This window comes from Protomyctophum parallelum, assembly GCF_964188405.1.
Source record: "Protomyctophum parallelum genome assembly, chromosome: 16".
In the NCBI taxonomy this organism is placed as follows: domain Eukaryota; kingdom Metazoa; phylum Chordata; class Actinopteri; order Myctophiformes; family Myctophidae; genus Protomyctophum; species Protomyctophum parallelum.
Genome location: NC_139711.1, coordinates 42793130 through 42819185, shown reverse-complemented (window position 1 = coordinate 42819185; position 26056 = coordinate 42793130). Strand labels below are relative to the sequence as shown.

The 26056-nt window shown below is 45.4% G+C and overlaps 1 protein-coding gene across 5 annotated transcripts in view; it reads left to right on the top strand.

Moving 5' to 3' along the window:
- st3gal5 (ST3 beta-galactoside alpha-2,3-sialyltransferase 5) overlaps nt 1-18643 on the top strand; it is a 40525-nt gene extending 21882 nt beyond the window's left edge. For 2 of the 5 annotated variants that reach the window (XM_083785537.1, XM_083785539.1), the window contains exons 3-9: nt 5265-5382; nt 5440-5460; nt 9921-10133; nt 11443-11576; nt 13554-13740; nt 17044-17202; nt 18296-18643. In XM_083785537.1, coding sequence (XP_083641663.1) covers nt 5265-5382; nt 5440-5460; nt 9921-10133; nt 11443-11576; nt 13554-13740; nt 17044-17202; nt 18296-18562 — 1099 coding nt within the window. In that variant the 3' untranslated portion in view covers nt 18563-18643. Of the gene's footprint in view, nt 1-4285; nt 4329-5264; nt 5383-5439; nt 5461-5553; nt 5575-5781; nt 5803-9920; nt 10134-11442; nt 11577-13553; nt 13741-17043; nt 17203-18295 lie in introns of those variants that run through there. The other 3 variants (XM_083785541.1, XM_083785538.1, XM_083785540.1) reach the window with 3 other exon arrangements.
- The last annotated feature ends 7413 nt before the right edge of the window (nt 18644-26056 follow it).

The following is a 26056-nucleotide window of genomic DNA, read 5'->3' as shown; positions in this document are numbered from 1 at the left end:
TCCAACACAATTCTATGGATGGTGTTTTCACATATGAGGAGATGACCAGAGGAGTATTGAAAAACCTAGTTATGAGTTTCCAATCGAATTCCTTCCACATCTGGCTATGTATTCCCTTGTGGCAGCCTTCACACATATCCTCCCAGGTTTTGTCTTCAATAATTATATTTAGTTCCAATTCCCATTTATCCTTAATATACCATGTGTTTTGAGAAACATCATCCAGTGCTTTATATAAAATGTTTTTTAGTCGGGAATTTTTTTTCTGCAATACCAATGAAGTACATCTCAATATCATTTGGAGTCTTACTAACCAGCTCTCTCTCTCTATGGTCTGTGTTATAGTGTCTTATCTGGAAGTACCTGAACAAATCACTTGAAGGGAGTTTAAATTGTGTCTGGAGTTGAGCAAAAGATTTAAAGATCGTTCCGTCAAATAACTGATTTATGGTTTTAAGCCCCTTATCAGCCCAGCGACTGAATCCAGTATCGCTTATGGATGGCAAGAAATCAATATTACCCACTATTGGCATTGCCCTTGAAACTGACCCTGGTCCCCACAATGTTTTCTTAACTGCTTCCCACACCTTTAACGTATGCTTTATCCATTCATTTCCTATTTTAATTTTGTTTTTATCCATTGTTTTTTTATCAAGGAAGGGTAATGTTGACAGAGACACCCCTTTAATTGTGCTCTGTTCTATTTGGTTCCAAACTGTCTCTTCATCATTACTTATCCATGCTACAATTGCAGTCAACTGAGCCGCCCAATAGTAGTGCTTTAGATTGGGAAGGCCTAGGCCTCCCCTATTTTTTGGCAAAATGAGTGTTTTGAGCCTTATTCTGGGCTTTTTATTTTGCCAAATAAATTTAGAAATCATTCGGTCTAGCGCCTTGAAGGTGGAGATGGGAACTCTGACAGGCAGGGACTGAAACAAGAACAGAAGTCTAGGCAATACGTTCATTTTCACCGTTTCAACTCTACCCAATAAGGAGAGAGGAATAAATTGAGCTGTTTTCAAGAAAAGTCTTGGACATTTTTTAACCAATCTTGGTTGGGAGTCCATGGTACAAAATAGATGTTTCTTCCGGGCAGCAATGATGATACAACAACAACAACAATAATATGCTAAAATACAATTATGTATAATAATGACATGCTCTAATATACTGACAACTAACTGAAGGGATAATCAAATCACATTAAAACAGTATATACTCCTGGCTGATCACATTAAAACAGTATATACTCCTGGCTGCTCTGTAGAACTGATCTGTCTGTGCATGAAAATACATTCCATTGGTATTGTGTAATCTGTCATGTGAAAGGTATGCATGCACGTGTGTGTGTGTGTGTGTGTGTGTGTGTGTGTATGTGTGTGTGTGTGTGTGTGTGTGTGTGTGTGTGTGTGTGTGTGTGTGTGTGTGTGGTCAAACTCACGTTGTTAAGGTCAGGGGAAGGTGTCTCTTTCTCTCTCTCTCTCGTGCGTGACCCGTAGAACCACACCTGGGGGCTGGCAAACTTTGGGGCATATTTTAATCCAGAAATGATGGATGTCACCAGGGGCAACATACTGTACAGTATGTTAGAGTTGTTTCCGATACCGATACTGGTATCAGCCACCCTCAAGTACTCTTACTCGGATACTCTGACCCGAGTACCAAAACATTCAATTGACGCTATAGGCTGAACCATCAATGCAACGGGAGCAGCAGATGGCCCAAAACAGACGATCTAAAAGCATCAATGACAACTGTAGATCTGCTATTTTTCAATAGCTAAAGCACCAAAATGGGTTCCCGCCACAAATTGCTCTGCACACTTTTTTCACTTGAGCACCTGCCCCTCTAAATGTCTGTGCACGCCACTGGCAACGGGAGCAGCAGATCGCCCAAAACAGCCGATCTAAAAGCATCAATGACAACTGACAAGTCGGAGATCCATCTGCATTTATGTTCATATTCGGCGGGCAACACTATTAGATGAATAAATTAACATTTTAAATAGCTTATAGATAGAGTTATAGTTATAGTTAGTCCTTTCTACTCGTAGTAGGAGTACATTAAAAAACAAGATATTTACATCAGAAAAATGTAAATAGCAAAAAACGTACTCCATGAAGTGTAGATCTGTGTGTCTGTCTATGTTCTGAGGACTACAAATGAAGTACTTGTTAAAACAAAATGGTATCGGGACAACTCTGCACTATACCAAACAAAACAAAGACACAACATTCAAAAGGGCAGGTGCTCTAGCACCACCTCATCTGTAATGATGACTCTGTAATGATGTCTGTAATGATGTCTCATCTGTAATGATTATAGAAGTTTTATTTAATCTGTACTCATGTTTTGTATGGTTGCCTGGTACAGTAACCTGACCCTAGCAGACGAGAACAGGCTCAGCAGCCTCGTCAAAGTGGCCAGTAAAATCTCTGGGAGAACCCAAAGCCCAACTTATAGATCTGTACAAGAGGCAGATGCTTAAGAGAGCCTCCTCCCTCCTGGAGGTATCGGATCACCCACTTCGGTCTGAGTTTGAACTGCTGCCCTCAGGTCGTGGGCTGAGGGTGCCCGCCACAAAGACTAATCGGTTCAAACTATCCTTTGTCCCGGCTGCTATTCAACTGCTGAACAGCAGATAGCACTTTATTCTTGCCCTTTTGCACATACTGCCCACTAATGCACTTTTGCTGACTGTATGTCATGAATTCTCTGCCTCTAGTGCCCTGTTCTTAGTCCTGTATTGAATGTTGTTGTTGTGTGTATTTTTACTATGATCTGGCTGCAAACCAATTTCCCGCAAGGGACAATAAAGCTAACCTTGAACCTTGAACCTACTGTCTATCTGTGCACGACCGCTCTGAGGTCGCCAGATTTGACCTGGGGGGAATTTGTTTTGGTACGAGCGTGTTTTTTTTAATTTGCAGACAGATGCTTGTCAGTTTTTAATGTGAACAGGGAATGGAGACGTTTATTGTCTGGTACGTAGGTCTAGTACGTTCCTATGTTCATATTTTAACTTTTAGTGTTTTTGTCTTCATAAATGAATGTAAGTAAGTAAGTACATTTTGTTTGCAATCGAAATCGAATAAAATAAGTTTTTAGCAACTTCTTGAAAATGTCGGCAGACTCTGCCTTCTTTATAAAAAAAGGGGGAAGGCATTCCACAGTGTGGGAGCAACCACTACAAATGCCCTTAGTCTCCCTTAATTACCAGTTTAGTCACCGGAATGTTCAAAAGGCCCTTATCTGAAGACCGGAGTGATCTTGAGCAAGATCAAAGTAGCAGATCCACACAAGCTCGTGTACTTTTGCTTGTTTTGACCTGACGCGATTTGCGAGCAATGTTGTGGAACCGGAAAGCCTCCACCAAGCTCCACCCCAGTGAGCAGATTTTGGACAGATTGCTATGGGTGACCGGCTGCCCCTGATCCGGCTGAGCAGCATCACTGAAATATAAATAGGGAAACAGGAACAAGACACCCATCGTGATCATGTTGTTCAAGCTACAGACGAGGAGCGTGGTGAGGATATGGAGGATACCGAGGGGGCTTCTGAGGATGAGGTAGGCCTGCAGGGTGTGGATATGGAGGTTACCGAGGGAGGCTTCTGAGGATGAGGTAGAACAGGGTGAGGATATGGAGGATACCGAGGGAGGCTTCTGAGGATGAGGTAGGACAGGGTGAGGATATGGAGGATACCGAGGGAGGCTTCTGAGGATGAGGTAGGACAGGGTGAGGATATGGAGGTTACCGAGGGTGCTTCTGAGGATGAGGTAGGACTGCAGGGTGAGGATATGGAGGATACCGAGGGAGGCTTCTGAGGATGAGGTAGGACAGGGTGAGGATATGGAGGTTACCGAGGGGGCTTCTGAGGATGAGGCAGGACAGGGTGAGGATATGGAGGTTACCGAGGGAGGCTTCTGAGGATTAGGTAGGACAGGGTGAGGATATGGAGGATACCGAGGGGGCTTCTGAGGATGAGGTAGGCCTGCAGGGTGTGGATATGGAGGTTACCGAGGGAGGCTTCTGAGGATGAGGTAGAACAGGGTGAGGATATGGAGGATACCGAGGGAGGCTTCTGAGGATGAGGTAGGACAGGGTGAGGATATGGAGGTTACCGAGGGAGGCTTCTGAGGATGAGGTAGAACAGGGTGAGGATATGGAGGATACCGAGGGAGGCTTCTGAGGATGAGGTAGGACAGGGTGAGGATATGGAGGATACCGAGGGAGGCTTCTGAGGATGAGGTAGGACAGGGTGAGGATATGGAGGTTACCGAGCAGGGTGAGGATATGGAGGTTACCGAGGGGGCTTCTGAGGATGGGGTAGGCCAGGGTGTTGTTTGGGGCAGAGGATTAGTGGAGTGAGGATGCGATGGGTGGACTATCTGATCCTGATTAGAGGAGAGAGGATGGGTGGACTATCTGATCCTGATTAGAGGAGAGAGGATGGGTGGACTTTCTGATCTGATTAGAGGAGAGAGGATGGGTGGACTTTCTGATCTGATTAGAGGAGAGAGGATGGGTGGACTTTCTGATCTGATTAGAGGAGAGAGGATGGGTGGACTTTCTGATCCTGATTATGAGTGGGATTACTGTGATTATGAATTGGAGCATAATATACAGATGCTTAATTTAGACTGATGATTCTTGGTTCACCTATGATGACCTTGTGTTGTCCTTGCTTACTGTAAATAGCTCTGGATTAAATGCCTAAATTGTAATTTGCAAAAGATAAAGATTATCATCTTTTTCTTTAATTTTTTTCTCTTTTTTTTCTTTGTATACTTTTACAGAAAATTGCTTTTTGGGCAACCAAGCTTAAATCGTTCTTGGTCCCCATGTGAATGAATGCCAAAATAAAAAATAAAATAACACTTTACCTAAAGGTTGGATTTATAATGCAGTATATAATGCACATTTATAATGCATTGCATGCAACAATCGTCATCATAAGCCTTATACTATAACGAGTGTTAAGTGCATCATTATGCATTATAAATGCAATTATAAGGCATTATAGACCCGACCTTTGGTAAACATGTCACCAAAAACCTGTTGGGAAAGCACGCTCCAACGTCTAGTATCGAAACAGATCGAAATCTCAAATGGACTCTAATCTCTCTCTCTCTCTCTCTCTCTCTGTGTGTGTGTGTGTGTGTGTGTGTGTGTGTGTGTGTGTGTGTGTGTGTGTGTGCGTGTGCGTGTGCGTGTGTGTGTGTGTGTGTGTGTGTGTGTGTGTGTGTGTGTGTGTGTGTACAGGCGTGTGCTGGTGCCTCTCATGGTGGTGGTGGGTGTGGTGAGCCTGGCGGTGGTGTCTCTGCCCCTCTTTGATACGTCGGACTCGGAGACCTCCAAACCCCTGGCTCTGCATGTGGAGGTAGACCCCGTACACAGACAGGTAGGAGACACCAAACCCCTGGCCCTGCATGTGGAGGTAGACCCTGAACACAGACAGGTAGGAGACACCAAACCCCTGGCTCTGCATGTGGAGGTAGACCCCGGACACAGACAGGTAGGAGACACCAAACCCCTGGCTCTGCATGTGGAGGTAGACCCTGAACACAGACAGGTAGGAGACACCAAACCCCTGGCTCTGCATGTGGAGGTAGACCCAGTACACAGACAGGTAGGAGACACCAAACCCCTGGCTCTGCATGTGGCGGTAGACCCCGGACACAGACAGGTAGGAGACACCAAACCCCTGGCTCTGCATGTGGAGGTAGACCCCGGACACAGACAGGTAGGAGACACCAAATCCCTGGCCCTGCATGTGGAGGTAGACCCCGGACACAGACAGGTAGGAGACACCAAACCCCTGGCTCTGCATGTGGAGGTAGACCCTGAACACAGACAGGTAGGAGACACCAAACCCCTGGCTCTGCATGTGGAGGTAGACCCTGAACACAGACAGGTAGGAGACACCAAACCCCTGGCTCTGCATGTGGAGGTAGACCCCGGACACAGACAGGTATACGACTGCAATTCAATGCATTAAAACGCTGGTTTTCAACCATTATACAGTAGATTAAAACTGTGGTTTTCAACCATTATACAGTAGATTAAAACTGTGGTTTTCAACCATTATACAGTAGATTAAAACCCATTTTGACCTGAGATCAGATTCTAAAAATGTCTTCTACATCCTGACAGTTTTCTGAAAAAGCTATATGTTTCTGTCAGTCGTTCTTTGATTTTTCAAAAATAGCAGACCTACAAGCTCGTAGCGCGCCACTCGGTGGCGCGCTACGAGCTTGTAGGTCTGCTATTTTTCAATAGCTAAAGCATAACATAATGCCAACACCAAAAGGGGTTCCCGCCTAGAATGGATTACCTCTTGAGAGCGTAAAATGAAACCAAATGGACCCGTACATTTACACTCTCAAGAGTTATAATATTGTTAAATAACTGCATTACAGATATTTAGTCAGAAGTCTACACAATTTGAAGAATTGTTACTTTCATCAACGTTTGCCTGTTATCTCTCTTAAACACCATAGAATACAATAAAACGTTTCTGTCCTGGAACCTTCGTCACTGCTATCATAGCACTGACGGTCCCAGGAGGACCAGTGCACCTGCACTCCGCCGTTTCCACTCTGCTTTGGCGTTAATTTGGATAGCACAATGAGCATCCAGTCAAGGTGCTTTGAATAGAACATCGTGGTCGTTTTCACATGGTCATCTTGGACAATCCAAATGAAGTTGATTTGAATGGACAGTCAAATCCAATGTATCAAGCTGTGTGATGTGAGCCTCATGTAAATGATCAGTTGAACATTGTGTGTAGGAGGATGACCGATTTGATTTGCTTCTCAAAGCCAAGGACCTGCATCACCATCAATACTGCATCAATTTAGAAATACTTGTAAAAGTTCTGAATATAAAAATTACATATTGGTATCAAAATGTACCATAAGTATAAAGTACAGACCCGGTTCCGACATTGCGGATCCGGAGCTGGTTCCATCGTTTTTGTATTAGCGGTTCCCAAAAACGGATCTCATCAGTCGTCATTTAGCTCCGCTGTGTCTGTGCATGCATGTAAGCAGAGCCATGTTACTGGGGTGACGTCACCCAACCTACATGAGTGAGTGAGTGAGTGAGTACGTGAGTGAGTACGTGAGTGAGTGAGTGAGTGAGTGAGTGGTGTCGGGGAGGATACCACTGTTCTGTGCATTCAGAGACCGCTCACCGCCGCGGAGCGAGTGTGGTTAACAGAGAGGGAAATGACTCTGAGGCTGAGCACGCAAAGTGCAATGAATGCAATGAGTTCCCTGCAAAGGTTGTTGCAACTTGCACCAGTTGCACCACGTCCACATTGAGGAAACATCTCAAAATCAATAGGCCTTTCACGAGTCCACGACTCACCAGAGATGCAAGACTGGTTCACTTTCCCAGGCTAGTGACGTTAGTGTGGTAACTTTTCAATCGTATCGATCCGGCTATTACACCGCCAGATAAATAGTTAAATAGTATAAATAGTAGGGGTGTCAAAAAAAATCGATTCGAATTAGAATCGCGATTCCCGTTATGAACAATTCAAAATCGATTCATAATTTCCAAAAATCGATTTTATTATTATTATTTATTTATTTATTTATTTATTTATTTATTTATTTATTTATTTATTTATTTATTTATTTATTTATTTATTTATTTATTTATTTATTTATTTATTTATTTATTTATTTATTTATTTATTTATTTTTATTTGATTTCTGGTTAGTTACAGGAGTTTTCACTACATGGTGTTTATAATATGAAATGTAAGCTCACCCTAACCCTCACCCTTACAGTAAACATCATGTCTTCAGTCATATCACTACATGGTGTTTATAATATGAAATGTAAGCTCACCCTAACCCTCACCCTTACAGTAAACATCATGTCTTCAGTCATTTTCAAGTTAATCACTTCAGTTGGCTGGAGTAGATTGTGATGAAATCCTATGTATTGAATCAAGAATCATTTTGAATAGAGAATAGTTTCGAATCTGGAAAAAAAATCTTTTGAATAAAAAAAAATAATCGTTTTTGGAGAATCGAGAATCGTAGAATCGAAAAAATCGATTTTGAATCGAATCGTGACCCCAAGAATCTGAATCGAATCGAATCGTGGGACACCCAAAGATTCACAGCCCTAATAAATAGTTTCTTTACAGAAACATCATCATCCGACATATTTTACCGTTTTTTTTTTACGTATTTTACATGCTATAGTAGTGCTCGTTGACAGTACTTTTCTAACAGACGGCAATTTACCGTTTTACCTTTTTTTTAAGAAACTGTTAAATAGTTCATGCGTTTACCGTCACTTTTAAAGCGTAATTTTGTTTACCCGGGTAGCGCTGGTTCACTTTAAGACCGACAGGTTTGCGCCAGCATGGAGGAACAGATATAGATTTCTTGATCGCCTCTTGTCTTGATTGTTTAACCCATTCTGAACGGGCACCCATTTTGGTGTTGGCATCATATTATGCTTTAGCTATTGAAAAATAGCAGATCTACAAGCTCATATCGCGCCACCGAGTGGCGCGATACGAGCTTGTAGGTCTGCTATTTTTTTTTAAATCGAAGAACGACTGACATTTTTAGAATCTGATCTCAGGTCAGAATGGGCTGATCAGACCAGTGTGTGTCCAGCGGAAACCTCGTATGAATCTGATCTCGGGTCAGAATGGGTTAAACATGACGTCATGGGCCGCTATATGCTGGATAACAGGCTTGATAAAGCCTGTAAAGTTAAAACTATAACGTTTTTTTTCGGGTATCAGGTTTTCGAGCTCCATCACTATTCCTGACGCACAGATTGAGAACTACTGGGTTTACACCACTGTCTGTCACTGCATTGCATTGATCTGTGTACTACTGTTTTCAGCTCGTGCACACGTACGTGCACAGCGTGCATTGACCTGTGTGTGTGTACTACTGTTTTCAGCTCGTGCACACGTCGTACGTGCACAGCGTGCATTGACCTGTGTGTGTTGTCAAGGAATTTGGGGTTAAACATTTAAGAAGCACCTCAAGGCAGCAGGAAAACACAGCTGTGGTTTACTGTGTTTTCTTCCCTCTTATTATAGCTGTTGTAAATCCTTTCTCATGAATGGGCTAGGAGGGGTTGGACCTTCTCTTGAGTATATCTAAACTGCCTCCCCCTGGCCAGCCGGGACGCCTGATGGAGGGGAAAGGAACTGGTTGGAATAACGTGTTCCTTCCACGCGCTACGTCCAACCAGGGAAACTCCCCCCTGTCAGGTGTAAAGGCGCAACTTGGACACTCAAGCATGAAGGAAGCATGAGTTAAGTCCGTTGCTCTCCCTAGGTTGGCGGAGGGTGTGTAGAGCCCAGGATCACATCACAGGATGATTGACACAGGGGTGAAAAATGGGTTACAAAATCGTGGGATAAAACAAAAAAGAAGTATATCTACACTGTCTTTTCACATGTGTGGTGTGACACACGGCTGTGGGTTTCCATTACATGTCAATCGTGGATACATTGAGTGTAAGTTGTGTGTTCTCCTTGATGGTACCTCAATAATAATTACTCAATCTTTAAAACGCTTCTTTGCCTCAAATTGATTGTCTCTTCCTCTTTACTGACTGAGTTCCCGATACAGATTTCATGGACAGTGTGTACTACTGTTTTCAGCTCGTGCACACGTACGTGCACAGCGTGCATTGACCTGTGTGTGTGTGTACTACTGTTTTCAGCTCGTGCACACGTACGTGCACAGCGTGCATTGACCTGTGTGTGTGTGTACTACTGTTTTCAGCTCGTGCACGCTTACGTGCACAGCGTGCATTGACCTGTGTGTGTGTGTGTGTGTGTGTGTACTACTGTTTTCAGCGCGTGCACACGTACGTGCACAGCGTGCATTGACCTGTGTGTGTGTGTGTGTGTACTACTGTTTTCAGCTCGTGCACGCGTACGTGCACAGCGTGCTGCAGGCAGAGTGTCAGCCCAGCTACACCAGGCGGAGCCTGTTGGCGCGACTTCCTGCCTCCAGCCTGGAGACCACGCCCTTCCTGTCCAGCAAGGACACGCCCCTTCCCAACCACCTCTTCCTGTACCCGCCCCCTTTTGGCTTCAGAGGGCTGAGGCGCAAGCTGGAGGAGCTGCTGAAACTGGTGAGTTATTATTAACCCATTCTGACCTGAGATCAGATTCATACGAGGTTTCCACTGGACACACACTGGTCTGATGAACCCATTCTGACCTGAGATCAGATTCATACGAGGTTTCCACTGGACATGGACACACACTGGTCTGATTAACCCGTTCTGACCTGAGATCAGATTCTAAAAATGTCAGTTGTTCTTCGATTTTTCAAAAAATAGCAGACTCGTAGCGTGCCACTCGGTGGCGCGCTATGAGCTTGTAGATCTGCTGTTTTTCAATAGCTAAAGCATGACATGATGCTAACACCAAAATGGGTTCCCGTTCAAAATGGGTTAATAGTAAATGTTACAACAATTCGTTTCTCAGCACAACTTTATTGTCGGCACCACGCCATATACCAACTTCACAACTGCAACACAGTATCACAACATCCGGTCCCCCCCCCCTTCCGGTCCCCCCTTCATAAACGTCCCCCCGTTGCCTCACAGTGCATAGAGAACAGGAAACATACAGTATTAACAAAGTCACTGTCACAAAGCGGCGCCACTGATTGATCACTCCGTAGCCAATCGGAAAGGCAATTTGTGAACTCTGAAACATATACTTTGTGACAACCCAAGACAACTACAGAGATAATGTATTATGTATACTCATATGCGTTTGGGCAAAGTCTCTAGGAGTAGCAACAAAAACATGTGTTTTGCTAATACCTGCCACATTTGGAACCAAATTGACCCTTATAGGTCATTTTGTTCCATTTGTACACCGGGGCGGCGGTGGCTCAGGGGTAGAGTGCCTGGATGGTAACCGTAAGGTTGCCAGTTCGAACCCGGGCTCCCCCAGAGTTAGTGCCGAAGTGTCCTTGAGCAAGACACTCAACCCCTAATTGCTCCCGATGTGCTGGTTGGTGCCTTGCATGGTTTCCGCTGCCATCGGTGTATGAATGGGTGAATGTAATGCACAATCTCTGTAAAGCGCCTTGGATAAAGGCGCTATATAAATGCACCATTTACCATTAGAGTTAAATTAACATTAACATTATTTGTAATATAAATTGGAGGTCTCAGAGATATAAATGCCATTAAATGGGTGTCCGTAGACTAATGCATGTCAAACTGGGGGTCCTTGGGTTGAGAATCACTGCTAGAGCCTTACAAATCTTATGTTTTGGAACCACTGGTGTAGTGTACCCAGGCAAACCGGAATGGAATCTGAAACATCTGACAGATACATACAGATACAGTACATCCTGATAACAATGAGGTACAGTTAATTATTATGAATAATTGGTTATCCTGTGACTGATTCCTCGTCCAGCTGCCAGACTCGGACGCCACGCCTCCACTGGACACGAAGCAGGAATGCCAGCGCTGTGTGGTGATGGGGAACGGAGGCATCCTGAGAGGCCTGGAGCTGGGTCCGCTTATTGACCGCTTCGACACCGTCATCAGGTCAGCTCAAAGTCCACTTATTGACCGCTTCGACACCGTCATCAGGTCAGCTCAAAGTTCACTTATTGACCGCTTCGACACCGTCATCAGGTCAGCTCAAAGTTCACCACTTCACACTCGCTGTGCCCAACGCGTCCCCACACCTCTTTAGAATGACTCTCTGTGCCCAACGCGTCCCCACACCTCTTTAGAATGACCCGCTGTGCCCAACGCGTCCCCACACCTCTTTAGAATGACTCTCTGTGCCCAACGCGTCCCCACACCTCTTTAGAATGACTCTCTGTGCCCAACGCGTCCCCACACCTCTTTACAATGACCCGCTGTGCCCAACGCGTCCCCACACCTCTTTAGAATGACCCGCTGTGCCCAACGCGTCCCCACACCTCTTTAGAATGACCCGCTGTGCCCAACGCGTCCCCACACCTCTTTAGAATGACTCTCTGTGCCCAACGCGTCCCCACACCTCTTTACAATGACCCGCTGTGCCCAACGCGTCCCCACACCTCTTTAGAATGACCGGCTGTGCCCAACGCGTCCCCACACCTCTTTAGAATGACCGGCTGTGCCCAACGCGTCCCCACACCTCTTTACAATGACTCGCTGTGCCCAACGCGTCCCCACACCTCTTTACACCCGCTGTGCCCAACGCGTCCCCACACCTCTTTACAATGACTCTCTGTGCCCAACGCGTCCCCACACCTCTTTAGAATGACCCGCTGTGCCCAACGCGTCCCCACACCTCTTTAGAATGACTCTCTGTGCCCAACGCGTCCCCACACCTCTTTACAATGACTCTCTGTGCCCAACGCGTCCCCACACCTCTTTACAATGACCCGCTGTGCCCAACGCGTCCCCACACCTCTTTACAATGACTCTCTGTGCCCAACGCGTCCCCACACCTCTTTACAATGACTCGCTGTGCCCAACGCGTCCCCACACCTCTTTACAATGACTCGCTGTGCCCAACGCGTCCCCACACCTCTTTAGAATGACCCGCTGTGCCCAACGCGTCCCCACACCTCTTTAGAATGACTCGCTGTGCCCAACGCGTCCCCACACCTCTTTACAATGACTCTCTGTGCCCAACGCGTCCCCACACCTCTTTAGAATGACTCGCTGTGCCCAACGCGTCCCCACACCTCTTTAGAATGACTCGCTGTGCCCAACGCGTCCCCACACCTCTTTAGAATGACTCGCTGTGCCCAACGCGTCCCCACACCTCTTTAGAATGACCCGCTGTGCCCAACGCGTCCCCACACCTCTTTAGAATGACCCGCTGTGCCCAACGCGTCCCCACACCTCTTTACAATGACTCTCTGTGCCCAACGCGTCCCCACACCTCTTTAGAATGACTCTCTGTGCCCAACGCGTCCCCACACCTCTTTAGAATGACCCGCTGTGCCCAACGCGTCCCCACACCTCTTTAGAATGACTCTCTGTGCCCAACGCGTCCCCACACCTCTTTAGAATGACTCTCTGTGCCCAACGCGTCCCCACACCTCTTTAGAATGACTCTCTGTGCCCAACGCGTCCCCACACCTCTTTAGAATGACCCGCTGTGCCCAACGCGTCCCCACACCTCTTTACAATGACTCTCTGTGCCCAACGCGTCCCCACACCTCTTTAGAATGACTCTCTGTGCCCAACGCGTCCCCACACCTCTTTAGAATGACCCGCTGTGCCCAACGCGTCCCCTCACCTCTTTAGAATGACCCGCGTAGGAAGCCCATGATGTCTGGGGACGTCTTATAGTACTGACTAATCAATATCAGCATATTGGGGAGGACGATGCGATAAGGAAGGAAAGGATGAAATATTGAGGGGCACGAGTCGGTAGTGCTGTCGCCTCACAGCTAGGAGGTCCTGGGTTCCATCCCCGCTGGTGGGCGCTGGGGGCGAGGGTAGTTACCCTCACAAAACACATGCAGTGATCCTGGTCTCTAAACTGCCTCCCCCTGGTCACTGTTTACTCCCCAGGTTGAACAGCGGTCCTCTGGGGGAGTTCAGCGTGGACGTGGGCAACAGGACCAGCATCAGGATGAGTTACCCAGAGGGCACGCCCCACCAGTGGCCCGACACGGACCCCCACGCCCTGTTCGTGGCCGTGGTCTATAAGGCCGTGGACCTCAGCTGGATCTCTGCCATCGTCAACAGACACGCTGTGGTGAGTGGAGTACATGCGGCTCCCTGTGTGTGTGTGTGTGTGTGTGTGTGTGTGTGTGTGTGTGTGTGTGTGTGTGTGTGTGTGTGTGTGTGTGTGTGTGTGTGTGCGTGTGCGTGCGTGACTGTGTTGTGTGTTGCTATCTTCTTGACTCTGTAATAATACTAATAATTGCATAGCGCTCACACACACTCCATACAATTATCTAGGCTCCAGTGACATGCTGGGTCTTAAGGGTCAACTGACACACACACACACACACACACACACACACACACACACACACACACACACACACACACACACACACACACACACACAGGGACAAGGTGACACCCACAGGTTAGGGATGTATAAGATGGGACAGAGAATCAGTTAGAACTGAGAGTGAGAGACAGCAGAGAGAGACAAGGGGGAACCTAGGCGCTCTGCCTGGGACGAGGGCCTCAATATGCTGTAACCATGGAACCAATGCTTGTAACCAGCTGTAACTGATTGCTAACCAATAAATGGAAAGAAGGAAATGTGCCTGCTTGGATCTCCTATTCATTTCAACAGCAACTTCAACAAAGGAATTAGGTAAGTTAATCCACAGAGCCCTGTAAGAAAAGACACATCACTAGGCACTCGACAGAGTGCGCAGTTCTAGTTTGATATGTGCTCAGATAGGGCCAGGAATGCAAGGAGTCCCAGCTGCTAGGCAGCAGATAGAGTGAGCCTTTGTTTCATGACAAAAGTTTTATTGTCTTCCCGTAGCCAAAGGCTGGATGACTGGATCAATGGTCCATGCCAAAGGGACAACCCAATGTAAACGTATGTTTTCTCATGCCAATAAAGCCCTTTGAATTGAATTGAATTGACTTAATCAATGGTCCATTGTGTGACCTGCTAAGCGCTGTACGTGTAGTAAGTATAGCCTGGTTAATAAACCAGACTAATATCGCACAGACCGCGGGATATTAGTCTGGGGAGGCTCAGCTTGGTTGAAACATTTTCTCTTTGACGCAATTGGTCAGAGCTACTGTCAGTCAAAGGTCTCAAGCATTGAAAGTCACTGTACCAAAGCCCGCCCATATTGCATACCGTGTCCCGAAATCTTAAAACGTCAATCAACAATCAATCATCCCGTCTAATTATTTAAAAAAAACATCCTGTGGAACTCGGTTCCACAGATATATATTATGAAAATAGCTAATCTACAAGCTCATAACGCCTTGCGAGGCATTGTAGATCGGCTATTTCACATTTTTTGCGTCTCTCTTATATTCAGATCCACAGACCTTGAGCTTCTAGATGTCCCGAGTTGAGGCTTAGAGCATTCTGGGTTGGAACACCATCCCCTACTCCATCAGAACCTCCCCCTCCATTGACGTTTTTAAATCCAGACTTAAAACCCTGTTTTACTCCCAAGCATTTGATTTTCTTCTTGTGACCTTGTTTTTAAACCAGTATATTTGTGCTTCTATTGTCTGTAATTGTCTTTTTGCTGTGTTCTCACTATCCGTCGTTCATGTTGATGAAATGTCTGTAGTCTGAACAGCACTTGTGTGCTTTATAAATAAAGGTGATTTGATTTGATATTATTTGACAATTTGGCCAATGGGACTGGCTCTAATGGTCTGTCTGTCTGTCTGTCTGTCTGTCTGTCTGTCTGTCTGTCTGTCTGTCTGTCTGTCTGTCTGTCTGTCTGTCTGTCTGTCTGTCTGTCTGTCTGTCTGTCTGTCTGTCTGTCTGTCTGTCTGTCTGTCTGTCTGTCTCTCTCTCAGCCCCTGTTGGACTGGCTCTATTGGTCTGTCTGTCTGTCTGTCTGTCTGTCTGTCTGTCTGTCTGTCTGTCTGTCTGTCTGTCTGTCTGTCTGTCTGTCTGTCTGTCTGTCTGTCTGTCTGTCTGTCTGTCTGTCTGTCTGTCTGTCTGTCTGTCTGTCTGTCTGTCTGTCTGTCTGTCTGTCTGTCTGTCTGTCTCTCTCTCAGCCCCTGTTGGACTGGCTCTAATGGTCTGTCTGTCTGTCTGTCTGTCTGTCTGTCTGTCTCTCAGCCCCTGTGGGACTGGCTCTAATGGCCTGTCTGTCTGTCTGTCTGTCTCTCAGCCCCTGTGGGACTGGCTCTAATGGTCTGTCTGTCTGTCTGTCTGTCTGTCTCTCTCTCAGCCCCTGTTGGACTGGCTCTAATGGTCTGTCTGTCTGTCTGTCTGTCTGTCTCTCTCTCAGCCCCTGTTGGACTGGCTCTAATGGTCTGTCTGTCTGTCTGTCTGTCTGTCTCTCTCTCAGCCCCTGTTGGACTGGCTCTAATGGCCTGTCTGTCTGTCTGTCTGTCTCTCAGCCCCTGTGGGACTGGCTCTAATGGTCTGTCTGTCTGTCTGTCTGTCTCTCAGCCCCTGTTGGACTGGCTCTAATGGTCTGTCTGTCTGTCTGTCTGTCTGTCTGTCTGTCTCTCAGCCCCTGTGGGACTGGCTCTAATGGTCTGTCTGTCCGTCTGTCTGTCTCTCAGCCCCTGTGGGACTGGCTCTAATGGCCTGTCTGTCTGTCTCTCAGCCCCTGTTGGACTGGCTCTAATGGTCTGTCTGTCTGTCTGTCTGTCTGTCTGTCTCTCAGCCCCTGTGGGACTGGCTCTAATGGCCTGTCTGTCTGTCTGTCTGTCTCTCTCTCAGCCACTGTGGGACTGGCTCTAATGGTCTGTCTGTCTGTCTGTCCGTCTGTCTCTCAGCCACTGTGGGACTGGCTCTAATGGTCTGTCTGTCTGTCTGTCTGTCTGTCCGTCTGTCTCTCAGCCCCTGTGGGACTGGCTCTAATGGTCTGTCTGTCTGTCTGTCTGTCTCTCTCTCAGCCCCTGTGGGACTGGCTCTAATGGTCTGTCTGTCTGTCTGTCTGTCTGTCTGTCTCTCAGCCCCTGTGGGACTGGCTCTAATGGTCTGTCTGTCTGTCTGTCTGTCTGTCTGTCTGTCTGTCTGTCTGTCTGTCTCTCAGCCCCTGTGGGACTGGCTCTAATGGTCTGTCTGTCTGTCTGTCTGTCCGTCTCTCTCTCAGCCCCTGTGGGACTGTCTCTAATGGTCTGTCTGTCTGTCCGTCTGTCTCTCAGCCACTGTGGGACTGGCTCTAATGGTCTGTCTGTCTGTCCGTCTGTCTCTCAGCCCCTGTGGGACTGGCTCTAATGGTCTGTCTGTCTGTCTGTCTGTCTGTCTGTCTGTCCGTCTCTCTCTCAGCCCCTGTGGGACTGTCTCTAATGGTCTGTCTGTCTGTCCGTCTGTCTCTCAGCCACTGTGGGACTGGCTCTAATGGTCTGTCTGTCTGTCTGTCCGTCTCTCTCTCAGCCCCTGTGGGACTGGCTCTTCTTCTGGCAGAAGGTTCCAGAGCATCTCCCCCTGGATCGCAAGAAGATCCGCATTCTGAACCTGGAGGTGATCAGGGAGACGTCTGTGGACCTGCTACAGTTCCCCCCGCCCAAGTTCCGCCTGTGGGGCTGGGACCAGGTAATTAACCTGTGGGGCTGGGACCAGGTAATTAACCTGTGGGGCTGGGACCAGGTAATTAACCTGTGGGGCTGGGACCAGGTAATTAACCTGTGGGGCTGGGACCAGGTAATTAACCTGTGGGGCTGGGACCAGGTAATTAACCTGTGGGGCTGGGACCAGGTAATTAACCTGTGGGGCTGGGACCAGGTAATTAACCTGTGGGGCTGGGACCAGGTAATTAACCTGTGGGGCTGGGACCAGGTAATTAACCTGTGGGGCTGGGACCAGGTCATTAACCTGTGGGGCTGGGACCAGGTAATTAACCTGTGGGGCTGGGACCAGGTAATTAACCTGTGGGGCTGGGACCAGGTAATTAACCTGTGGGGCTGGGACCAGGTAATTAACCTGTGGGGCTGGGACCAGGTAATTAACCTGTGGGGCTGGGACCAGGTAATTAACCTGTGGGGCTGTGGGGCTGGGACCAGGTAATTAACCTGTGGGGCTGGGACCAGGTAATTAACCTGTGGGGCTGGGACCAGGTCATTAACCTGTGGGGCTGGGACCAGGTAATTAACCTGTGGGGCTGGGACCAGGTAATTAACCTGTGGGGCTGGGACCAGGTAATTAACCTGTGGGGCTGGGACCAGGTAATTAACCTGTGGGGCTGGGACCAGGTCATTAACCTGTGGGGCTGGGACCAGGTAATTAACCTGTGGGGCTGGGACCAGGTAATTAACCTGTGGGGCTGTGGGGCTGGGACCAGGTAATTAACCTGTGGGGCTGGGACCAGGTAATTAACCTGTGGGGCTGGGACCAGGTAATTTTACCATTTACCATTTAGGCATTTAGTTAAATGTCAGATAGACATCATAAGCGTGCTGACTTTTCTCTTCTGTTTGTAATCCTATTTACTTCCGTCGCACGGCAAAAGATACGTCAAAAGACGATCTGGGCAGTGGGTGTGTGAAAGAAAAACTGAACAAATGTAACCACATTTGTTCCATTTGTACACTCTCAGAGTTACATTAACATTGATTTTACTATATAAATTGGGGTCCCAGAGATAGAAATGGGTCAAGTAAAAGTACTTAGTTACTTTCCTTCCTTGCAGAACGTGCCCACGCTGGGCGCCACGGCGCTCAGCCTGGCCAGCCTGCTGTGCGACGAGGTCAGCCTGGCGGGGTTCGGCTACAACCTCTCCCAGCAGGGGGCGCCGCTGCACTACTACGACCGGCAGCCCATGGCCGCCATGCTGGGGCAGACCATGCACGACGTGGACAGAGAGAGGGCGCTGCTGAGCGGCCTGGTGCGCGAGGGCGCCGTCAGCGACCTGACGGGAGGCCTGCACTGCTCCTTCTGCAGCGGCAACGCCAGCTGAAGAAGAAGAAAGACCACCCACCACCATTTTTGTTTTCTTTTTTTTGACAAAAGGATCCCTAACTAATAAGCCTTTTTTTTTTTTTTTTTTTTTTTTTAATTTTTATCCCACGATTTTGTAACCCAGTTTTCTTTTCACCCAGTGCCAATTATCTAATGTAATCCTGGGCGCTACACTTCCTCTGCCAACCTGGGGGGGCAGCAGACTGACCTCATGCCTCCTTCTATGCATGAGGAGTCCAAGCTGCTTCTTTTCACCTGACAGAGGGGAATTTCCCCGGCCGGACGTAGCGCGTGGAAGGGACACGTTATTCCGACCAGTTCCTTTCCCCTCCATCAGGCGCCCCGGCTGGCCAGGGGGAGGTATTTATTTGTTTTTTTTCATAAATTAACGCTGTTCATGCCTTGGTCGAGCTCTGGCCTCTGGACCACAAGGTCATGGGTTTGATCCCGGGCGCCGCCAACTCAGCGTATGAGCAGCACGGCTTGAGTGAGGCAAGTTGTGCCGGAAGGAAGTACTGGGAGCTGATGGTAGGTGTGGCGCTCCACCTCTCCCAGGGGTCTATAGCGCATTGTAACGGGGACAGAGCTTGTAGATCTGATATTGTTGCTATTTTTCAGTGGTGCAACCACTCCTACAACCAGCAATGTCCGTGTACACCTATGTATGTGTGTATGTGTACACCTATGTATTTGTTCACCTATGTATGTATGTATGTATGTATGTATGTATGTATGTATGTATGTATGTATGTATGTATGTATGTATGTATGTGTTGATGAGCACCAGTATGAGTACCAGTAGGGGCGCTGTTGTGCCATGCAGAAACAGAGAGAGAGAGACAGTGCTGACAGACTGTTGCCTGCTAATGAGAGAGAAAGAGAGAGAGAGAGAGAGAGAGAGAGAGAGAGAGAGAGAGAGAGAGAGAGAGAGAGGATGGGGGGGGGGGGGGTGAGGGGAGTTGCACCACTCAGTTCACACAGGTGTGATTTTTGAATTCGTTTTGGGTATATGAGAGTTCCACCCGACAGAGACGATGTCTTGTTCCAATTGATTCAAGCCGGAACATGATTGATTGATTGATTGATCGATCGATAAACATGCTCTGAAGACGCCCACGGCCCACCCATCTGACCTTAGACATTTTCAAGTGGGCCCTGATATACAAGCAGAAAGGGTCGAGAACCGCCGGTCAATTCAAGATGGCCGTCTGAGTGTCATGCCTGCATGTTTTTGTATTATTATTTTTTTCGTGTGCCTAAAGGCCTTCCTCAGCTCTACTTACTCTACCTACTAATAAGACAGTCTAAGTCTAAGGGCTTAAACTAAAAGTATTGCAATTCGTGCATTGTCCCTCTTGCTGCCGCCGTGGTTCTCAGACGTTTTGAAATCCCAAAGTGTAGCAGAGTGCAGTCTCACCGCCTCAGCCTGATGGCCTCCAAAAGTCTAACATCTCCCCCAGAGTCACAGGGATATCCCTTTGGGTTAGCGGTTAAGATTTTGGCTTTCCACGCGGGAGACCGGGGTTCGATTCCCGGACCCCCCGTAACTCTTGAGAGTGCACAAATGGTTCCGTTTGGGGGACCGCGCATTAGTCCGACATCCTGTTAGGCTGTCTACGGGCTAGTGAGCGGTCGTACCAGCGCCACACTATACCTCCATTTGTGCCTCGGCTGAGATTTTCCATCTAGAGCGATGATATACCATGAAGGCGCAGTTTGTTTGCCTCGTTCAAAAAAACGTCACATCAAGTCACGTCTTTGCATTGACTTTGTATGTATTTTTCTGCCGCCCCGAACAAATACTTTATCTAACGAAACCTTAAAGGAGAATAGAGGGTATGCGCGTGACATGGTCATCATACTCGGAAGTTACGCGGGAACGCCTCCTGAGTGGCAAAAAAAAAGAAAATGGTTTAATTTCTAATTGTCCTTTAAGGGTCCAATTGTAGCCCCTGAGCCTGTATATATACTGTATAAGCTTAGCAACGTTGTGTTGATATAGCATGAATGGTTGTAGCGATGTAAAGCTAAACCCTTATGCATCCATGTTGTATCCACTAACATCCACTGTAAAGCTAAACCCTTATGCATCCATGTTGTATCCACTAACATCCACTGTAAAGCTAAACCCTTATGCATCCATGTTGTATCCACTGACAACCACTGTAAAGCTAAACCCTTATGCATCCATGTTGTATCCACTAACAACCACTGTAAAGCTAAACCCTTATGCATCCATGTTGTATCCACTAACATCCACTGTAAAGCTAAACCCTTATGCATCCATGTTGTATCCACTATCATCCACTGTAAAGCTAAACCCTTATGCATCCATGTTGTATCCACTAACATCCACTGTAAAGCTAAACCCTTATGCATCCATGTTGTATCCACTAACAGTAACAACCACTGCTGGTTGTCACTATTTGGGAGCATGTCATTATTCTACAAATATAGCCTAAAGGCCTTATTATTATTCCGTTTGCATTATTCATACATCTCGCGGCAAGAAACGGAAGATCTACAAGCTCACGACGTGCCCACGTGCTGACGCGTCCTGAGCTTGTAGATCGGCTGTGTCTTGCCGTTGTCGGGCGAGGAGATGCAGTGCACAAACCGTGTCTTTATCTCATGTCATTTGCTTGTGTTCCTTGGAGAGGTAGTAGGGCGGTCCAATCTGTTCTGTGGACGCAGCATGGCTTACAATTGTGGTACTGTGGTGAGAACTTTTACTTTGGCAATTAACGCTCAATTAACACTTATTTTAGCCTTGGCTATCCAAAAATATCAGATACACAAGCTCACAGTGCATCACTTTGTGACGCCCTATAAACTTGTACATCTACTATTTTTGAACACTGTTTTTGAGAAATCTTGAAAGTGTTTTTCCTTATTTAAAAGTTATTTAATTTAACTAAAAAAGTTTTGTTGAGTTTTTTGTGGGTTTTTTTTACCACCGCCACTTTGTTAGTTTTAGTTAATTATAATAATCTTGGTATACCCACAGCAATGAGTGTGTGATGTTGATTAGATCAGGCCTCACACTTCTACTAACAATCCAAAACACGGCAAATTATTATGTATTCTTTCACCGCTTTCGAATATTCCGAGTAGTATATAGGCCTTTTAGTTGTTTGTTTGTTTGTGGGGGGGGGGGGGGGGGGGGGTGCTTGTTGCTTGTTGCTTGTATTGTTTGTTTGGGGGGGGGGGGGGGGGGGTGCTTGTATTGCTTGCAAATAGTAAAAGCTGCTAATTAAGGGTGAATTAATGCTATTCTTTTTTTTTTTAAGAATTTGACAAAGACGTTCTCTTATATGATTACAGTTCATGTAGTTTGCAAACACACGGAACTGTGTCAGTTAGTTATTTTTATTGTATTTTCTTTATTTATCAGTTGTTCTGTTTGTTGACGCCTCTCTGCCTATGATGACCAAAAAAGTCCAATATCTGCCCCGGCCGGGCCGGCCATATTGCTCTGTCTATGCAGCAGCCATATTGGAAAGACATCGGGCCTCTTCCAGTGTTGTTTTTGGCAGGAAATTTCTATTTTAGTTTAGTCATAGACTTCAGAATGAAACTAAAATTTAGTTTTAGTCAAATTTTAGTCACCTGAAATGTTTTAGTCTTAGTCTAGTTTTAGTCGACTAAATCTACAGTTGATTTAGTCGACTAAAATGTGTTTTGTCGGGCATTGATGCCGTTTCACTTGCTGAAAATAGCCCATCTATAAGCTTGTAGATCGGCTATTTTCAGCATGGAACCAATTATTGTAAAATGAGTTCTACTGGATCTCTAGTCCCTTCCTAACATTTTAGTCTTGTTTGCATTTGTTGACGAAATTGTCAGTATATTTAGTCATAGTTTTAGTCATCATAGCTTAGTTTTTATTTAGTTATTGGCTGGGCATTGCATAACGTGTGTGTCAATTTCTTTCCAATATTAGCTGCTGTGCAAATGAGCCCATTTATTGGTTATTGGCTAGTGGTTAAGATGTTGGCTTTCCACGCTGGAGATCCGGGTTTGATACCTGGGCGTCCCACACATGAACGTCAAAGCCCAGCTGCACGGGGTTTCCCGGTCATGAATCCACGGGTCCCCCTGCAGTTCACACTCCTACCACTAGGGCCGAGTGCTTCAACGCTGGACAGCCTCACTGGGGGCTTGGTTACGCACCATCTCATTTCCTGAATTATGTTTATTATTTTTTTGTACTGTGAATCTCTGTGCCTCTTTCTGTCTAGTGTGTCTAGTTTTCATGACCATCAGTGTTGATTTTGACAGCAAATTCAGCCAAGTTTTATGTTTTGTCATCTGAAATCAGTGAAATGTCTTACCCTTAGTCTAGTTTTAGTCGACTAAATATAACATAAGTAAATAAATATCATAGTTGACTAAATCTACAGTTGATTTTGTCGACGGAAAATTATTTTGCCATTGATGGCCTCATTTTACACTTGGTTGGCCGAAAATAGCCGATCCACAAATTGTATTTAGTCTTAGTTTTGTCATCATAGCTTATTTGTTATTTAGTTTTCGTCAGTGAAAAAAGGTAGTCGACGGACATAGTTCGTCATAGTTTTAAGTCGACGAAATCAACACTGATGATCATGCTGCGTTACTCATGTCATTCAAATCAACACTGATGATCATGCTGCGTTACTCATGTCATTCAAATCAACACTAATGATCATGCTGCGTTACTCAAATCAACACTAATGATCATGCTGCGTTACTCATGTCATTCTTGGGTTTGTCTCCTTTCCCACGCTCCCACCGGGAGGAAGAAACTAAGAACAAAGACTGGAAATGTAGTCAGCTTAATTTCCTCTTTAATTGGCTTCATCACCTTATTGGACTTAATTACATAATTCCACAAGACTAGGGTCAGATTTCATGTTATTAAGCACTTAAAAAATGCCGTCTGGTCGACTTTGCTTTATTCCTAATTGTGTTGTTGTCGTCGGGGGAGAAACCTTGTACTGTATCTCCATATTTTTCAATTTTCAGCTTTCAGAACAAAAATTCGGAGGAATGCGTTTCAGAAGTTGCAAGTGACGTCATGTTGTAGTTGTACCGGAGCTTTCCGATGAAAGGTTCGATGGTCGGAGACAGTATGGAGTATGGACTGCCCTTCAGTCTTAGAAATGAACGGGAGCGAGTCAGAGAAATGTTTATATTATGGCCACAATTATGATGATTGAGGTTTTGGGGGTAAGTCAGAATGCAATAAAATAAATTTCTGACTGCCATAGAAAATCATTTGGTCATTATTTTCTTTTTTTTTATGGACAGTGGAGAATAGTTTGTTATATTATCCCTTCATCTATAGTCAGACTGTATTAAACAACACATGCATTTTATATTGATGAAAATGCTGATTGATATGTTTGGTAATATCACAATGTATCTATGTTCGCCACATTGACCCTGGTGTCTCTATTTTGGGAAACAAATTGTTTTTTTTGTTTGTTTTTTATTCCACTGTTATTATTCCACATTTAGCACTGTATTGTTTGTTTGTTGCTTTGTGTTTTGAATTGAACAAAGACCAACCTCTGTTAAACTGCTTAGACGCACTATAGTCTTAATGCAACTTAATTACAATTTTATACTTTTTTCCATTTACACACCAATTTTATTATTATTATGTACAGATATTATTAAGATGAGTTGACTCATTTTACACTGAGGTTTTTTGTTATTGTGTACAGATTATGATAAATATTGTTTAAACACACACAACAAAGCGAGTGAGTCTGTGTTTGTGTCCACTCCCGTTATCAATCATCACCCATCATTCGGCCTGTCACAATTATTAAGTTATCGTCTAATTGCAACTATTTGAGATAACAATTATTCCTGCAAGAATCGTCAATCGTTTCCATGTTGTAAAATTTACAAACATTTTCCAAAATATAGCAAACATCAGCAGCTTACAATACATCACGTGACATGCTATTTTTACACAAGTAATTAATTATTACATTTGTCAGTAATTTCTTCATATATTCAAGTTGTTTGTCATATATTTGCCTTGTGATATTTGTGATTACGAAGCCAAACAGAAATATAAATTCTATTCATATTGTTCGATGCAAAAAGAACCCCCACAAAATTACATTGTTAATTATCATTTTTTACTACGTTATTTGGATGACCCTAAGGATCATAAAAAACTATTACTATTTAATTTTCTTTTGGGTCAAATATTTTAGATTGACTGGCATAATCTGCTCTACACATAATACTGTGTGTTGTTTCTCCTGTGTGACAGTGCCCCCTAGTGGACTGCACTCATTCCTAAGTGAAAATGTGTCTCGACTATCAAGCCAATGTGGTTATGTGGCGCATAGACATTAGACAGCCGAGCACTCGTCATTTAATCTGAAGCGATTTTTAAAATTCTGGAATTTCAGAATCAACAGTTTGGTCAGATGTAAAATAAACAAGAATTCTGCACGTTTCGCTATGGAAGCAAACGTTCAGTGTGTTTATTATATATCACACATTTATTTATAACATATAATACAACCCACAATGTAGGCCTTCTATAGCAGTGGACAGTGGTTCCCAAAGTGGGGTCCTGAGGAAGTTCTAGCCTGGCTAATGAACCAGACCGAATTGTGTGATTTGAGTCTGGGTTAATAGCCAGGCAGCAGGCTAATTATAATAGTGCATGTATAAAGAGGTTTATCGCTCGGTTTTTAGCAATAGCAAGTTTTCAGAGGGACAGCCTTGTATCTGTCCTTGGTGGTCTAGTGGTTAGGATTCGGCGTTCTCACCGCCGCGGCCCGGGTTCGATTCCCGGTCAGGGAACAAGTCTTTTTCATTAGGGCTTGGTTATTATTATTTTTTGTCATCAAAGTTTTTTAATGATTTTAAATAAAGCATACAAAATCCACATGACTTACACAAAAGAAAAAGACAAGAAAAAACAAACAAACAAAACACACCTAGCAGTCAAAAAAAAGAAAACCCCTGGACAACACCCCTCCACACTCTGTTGTTGACACTCGTGGTTATATCCTTTGATATACAAATAAAAATAGTCCCATATCTCATGAAACTTCCCTTTGACGTTATTCCTCCTGGCAATTGAGTATTCAAAGGATACGAGCTTGTAGGTCTGCTATTTTTGAAAGATCGAAGAACGACTGACATTTTTAGAATCTGATCTCAGGTCAGAATGGGTTTCAGCCTGTTATATATTGTTACCGTAGATTAGAATACTCAATAAAAACAAAACAGCTGTGGAGATGCCGGGGATTGAACCCGGGGCCTCATACATGCAAAGCATGCGCTCTACCACTGAGCTACATCCCCTACATACGGCACAGAACAGGAGGAGTGCAATATATAGGTTTTTCCTGCTCCCCTTGCGCAAATGACACGTCTGACGTCTATATATTAGTAATGTTATTACTAAGCAGTAACGACACATATATTACATGTTTACGTTGAGAACATGAATATAAATATATTAAAGTAAAAA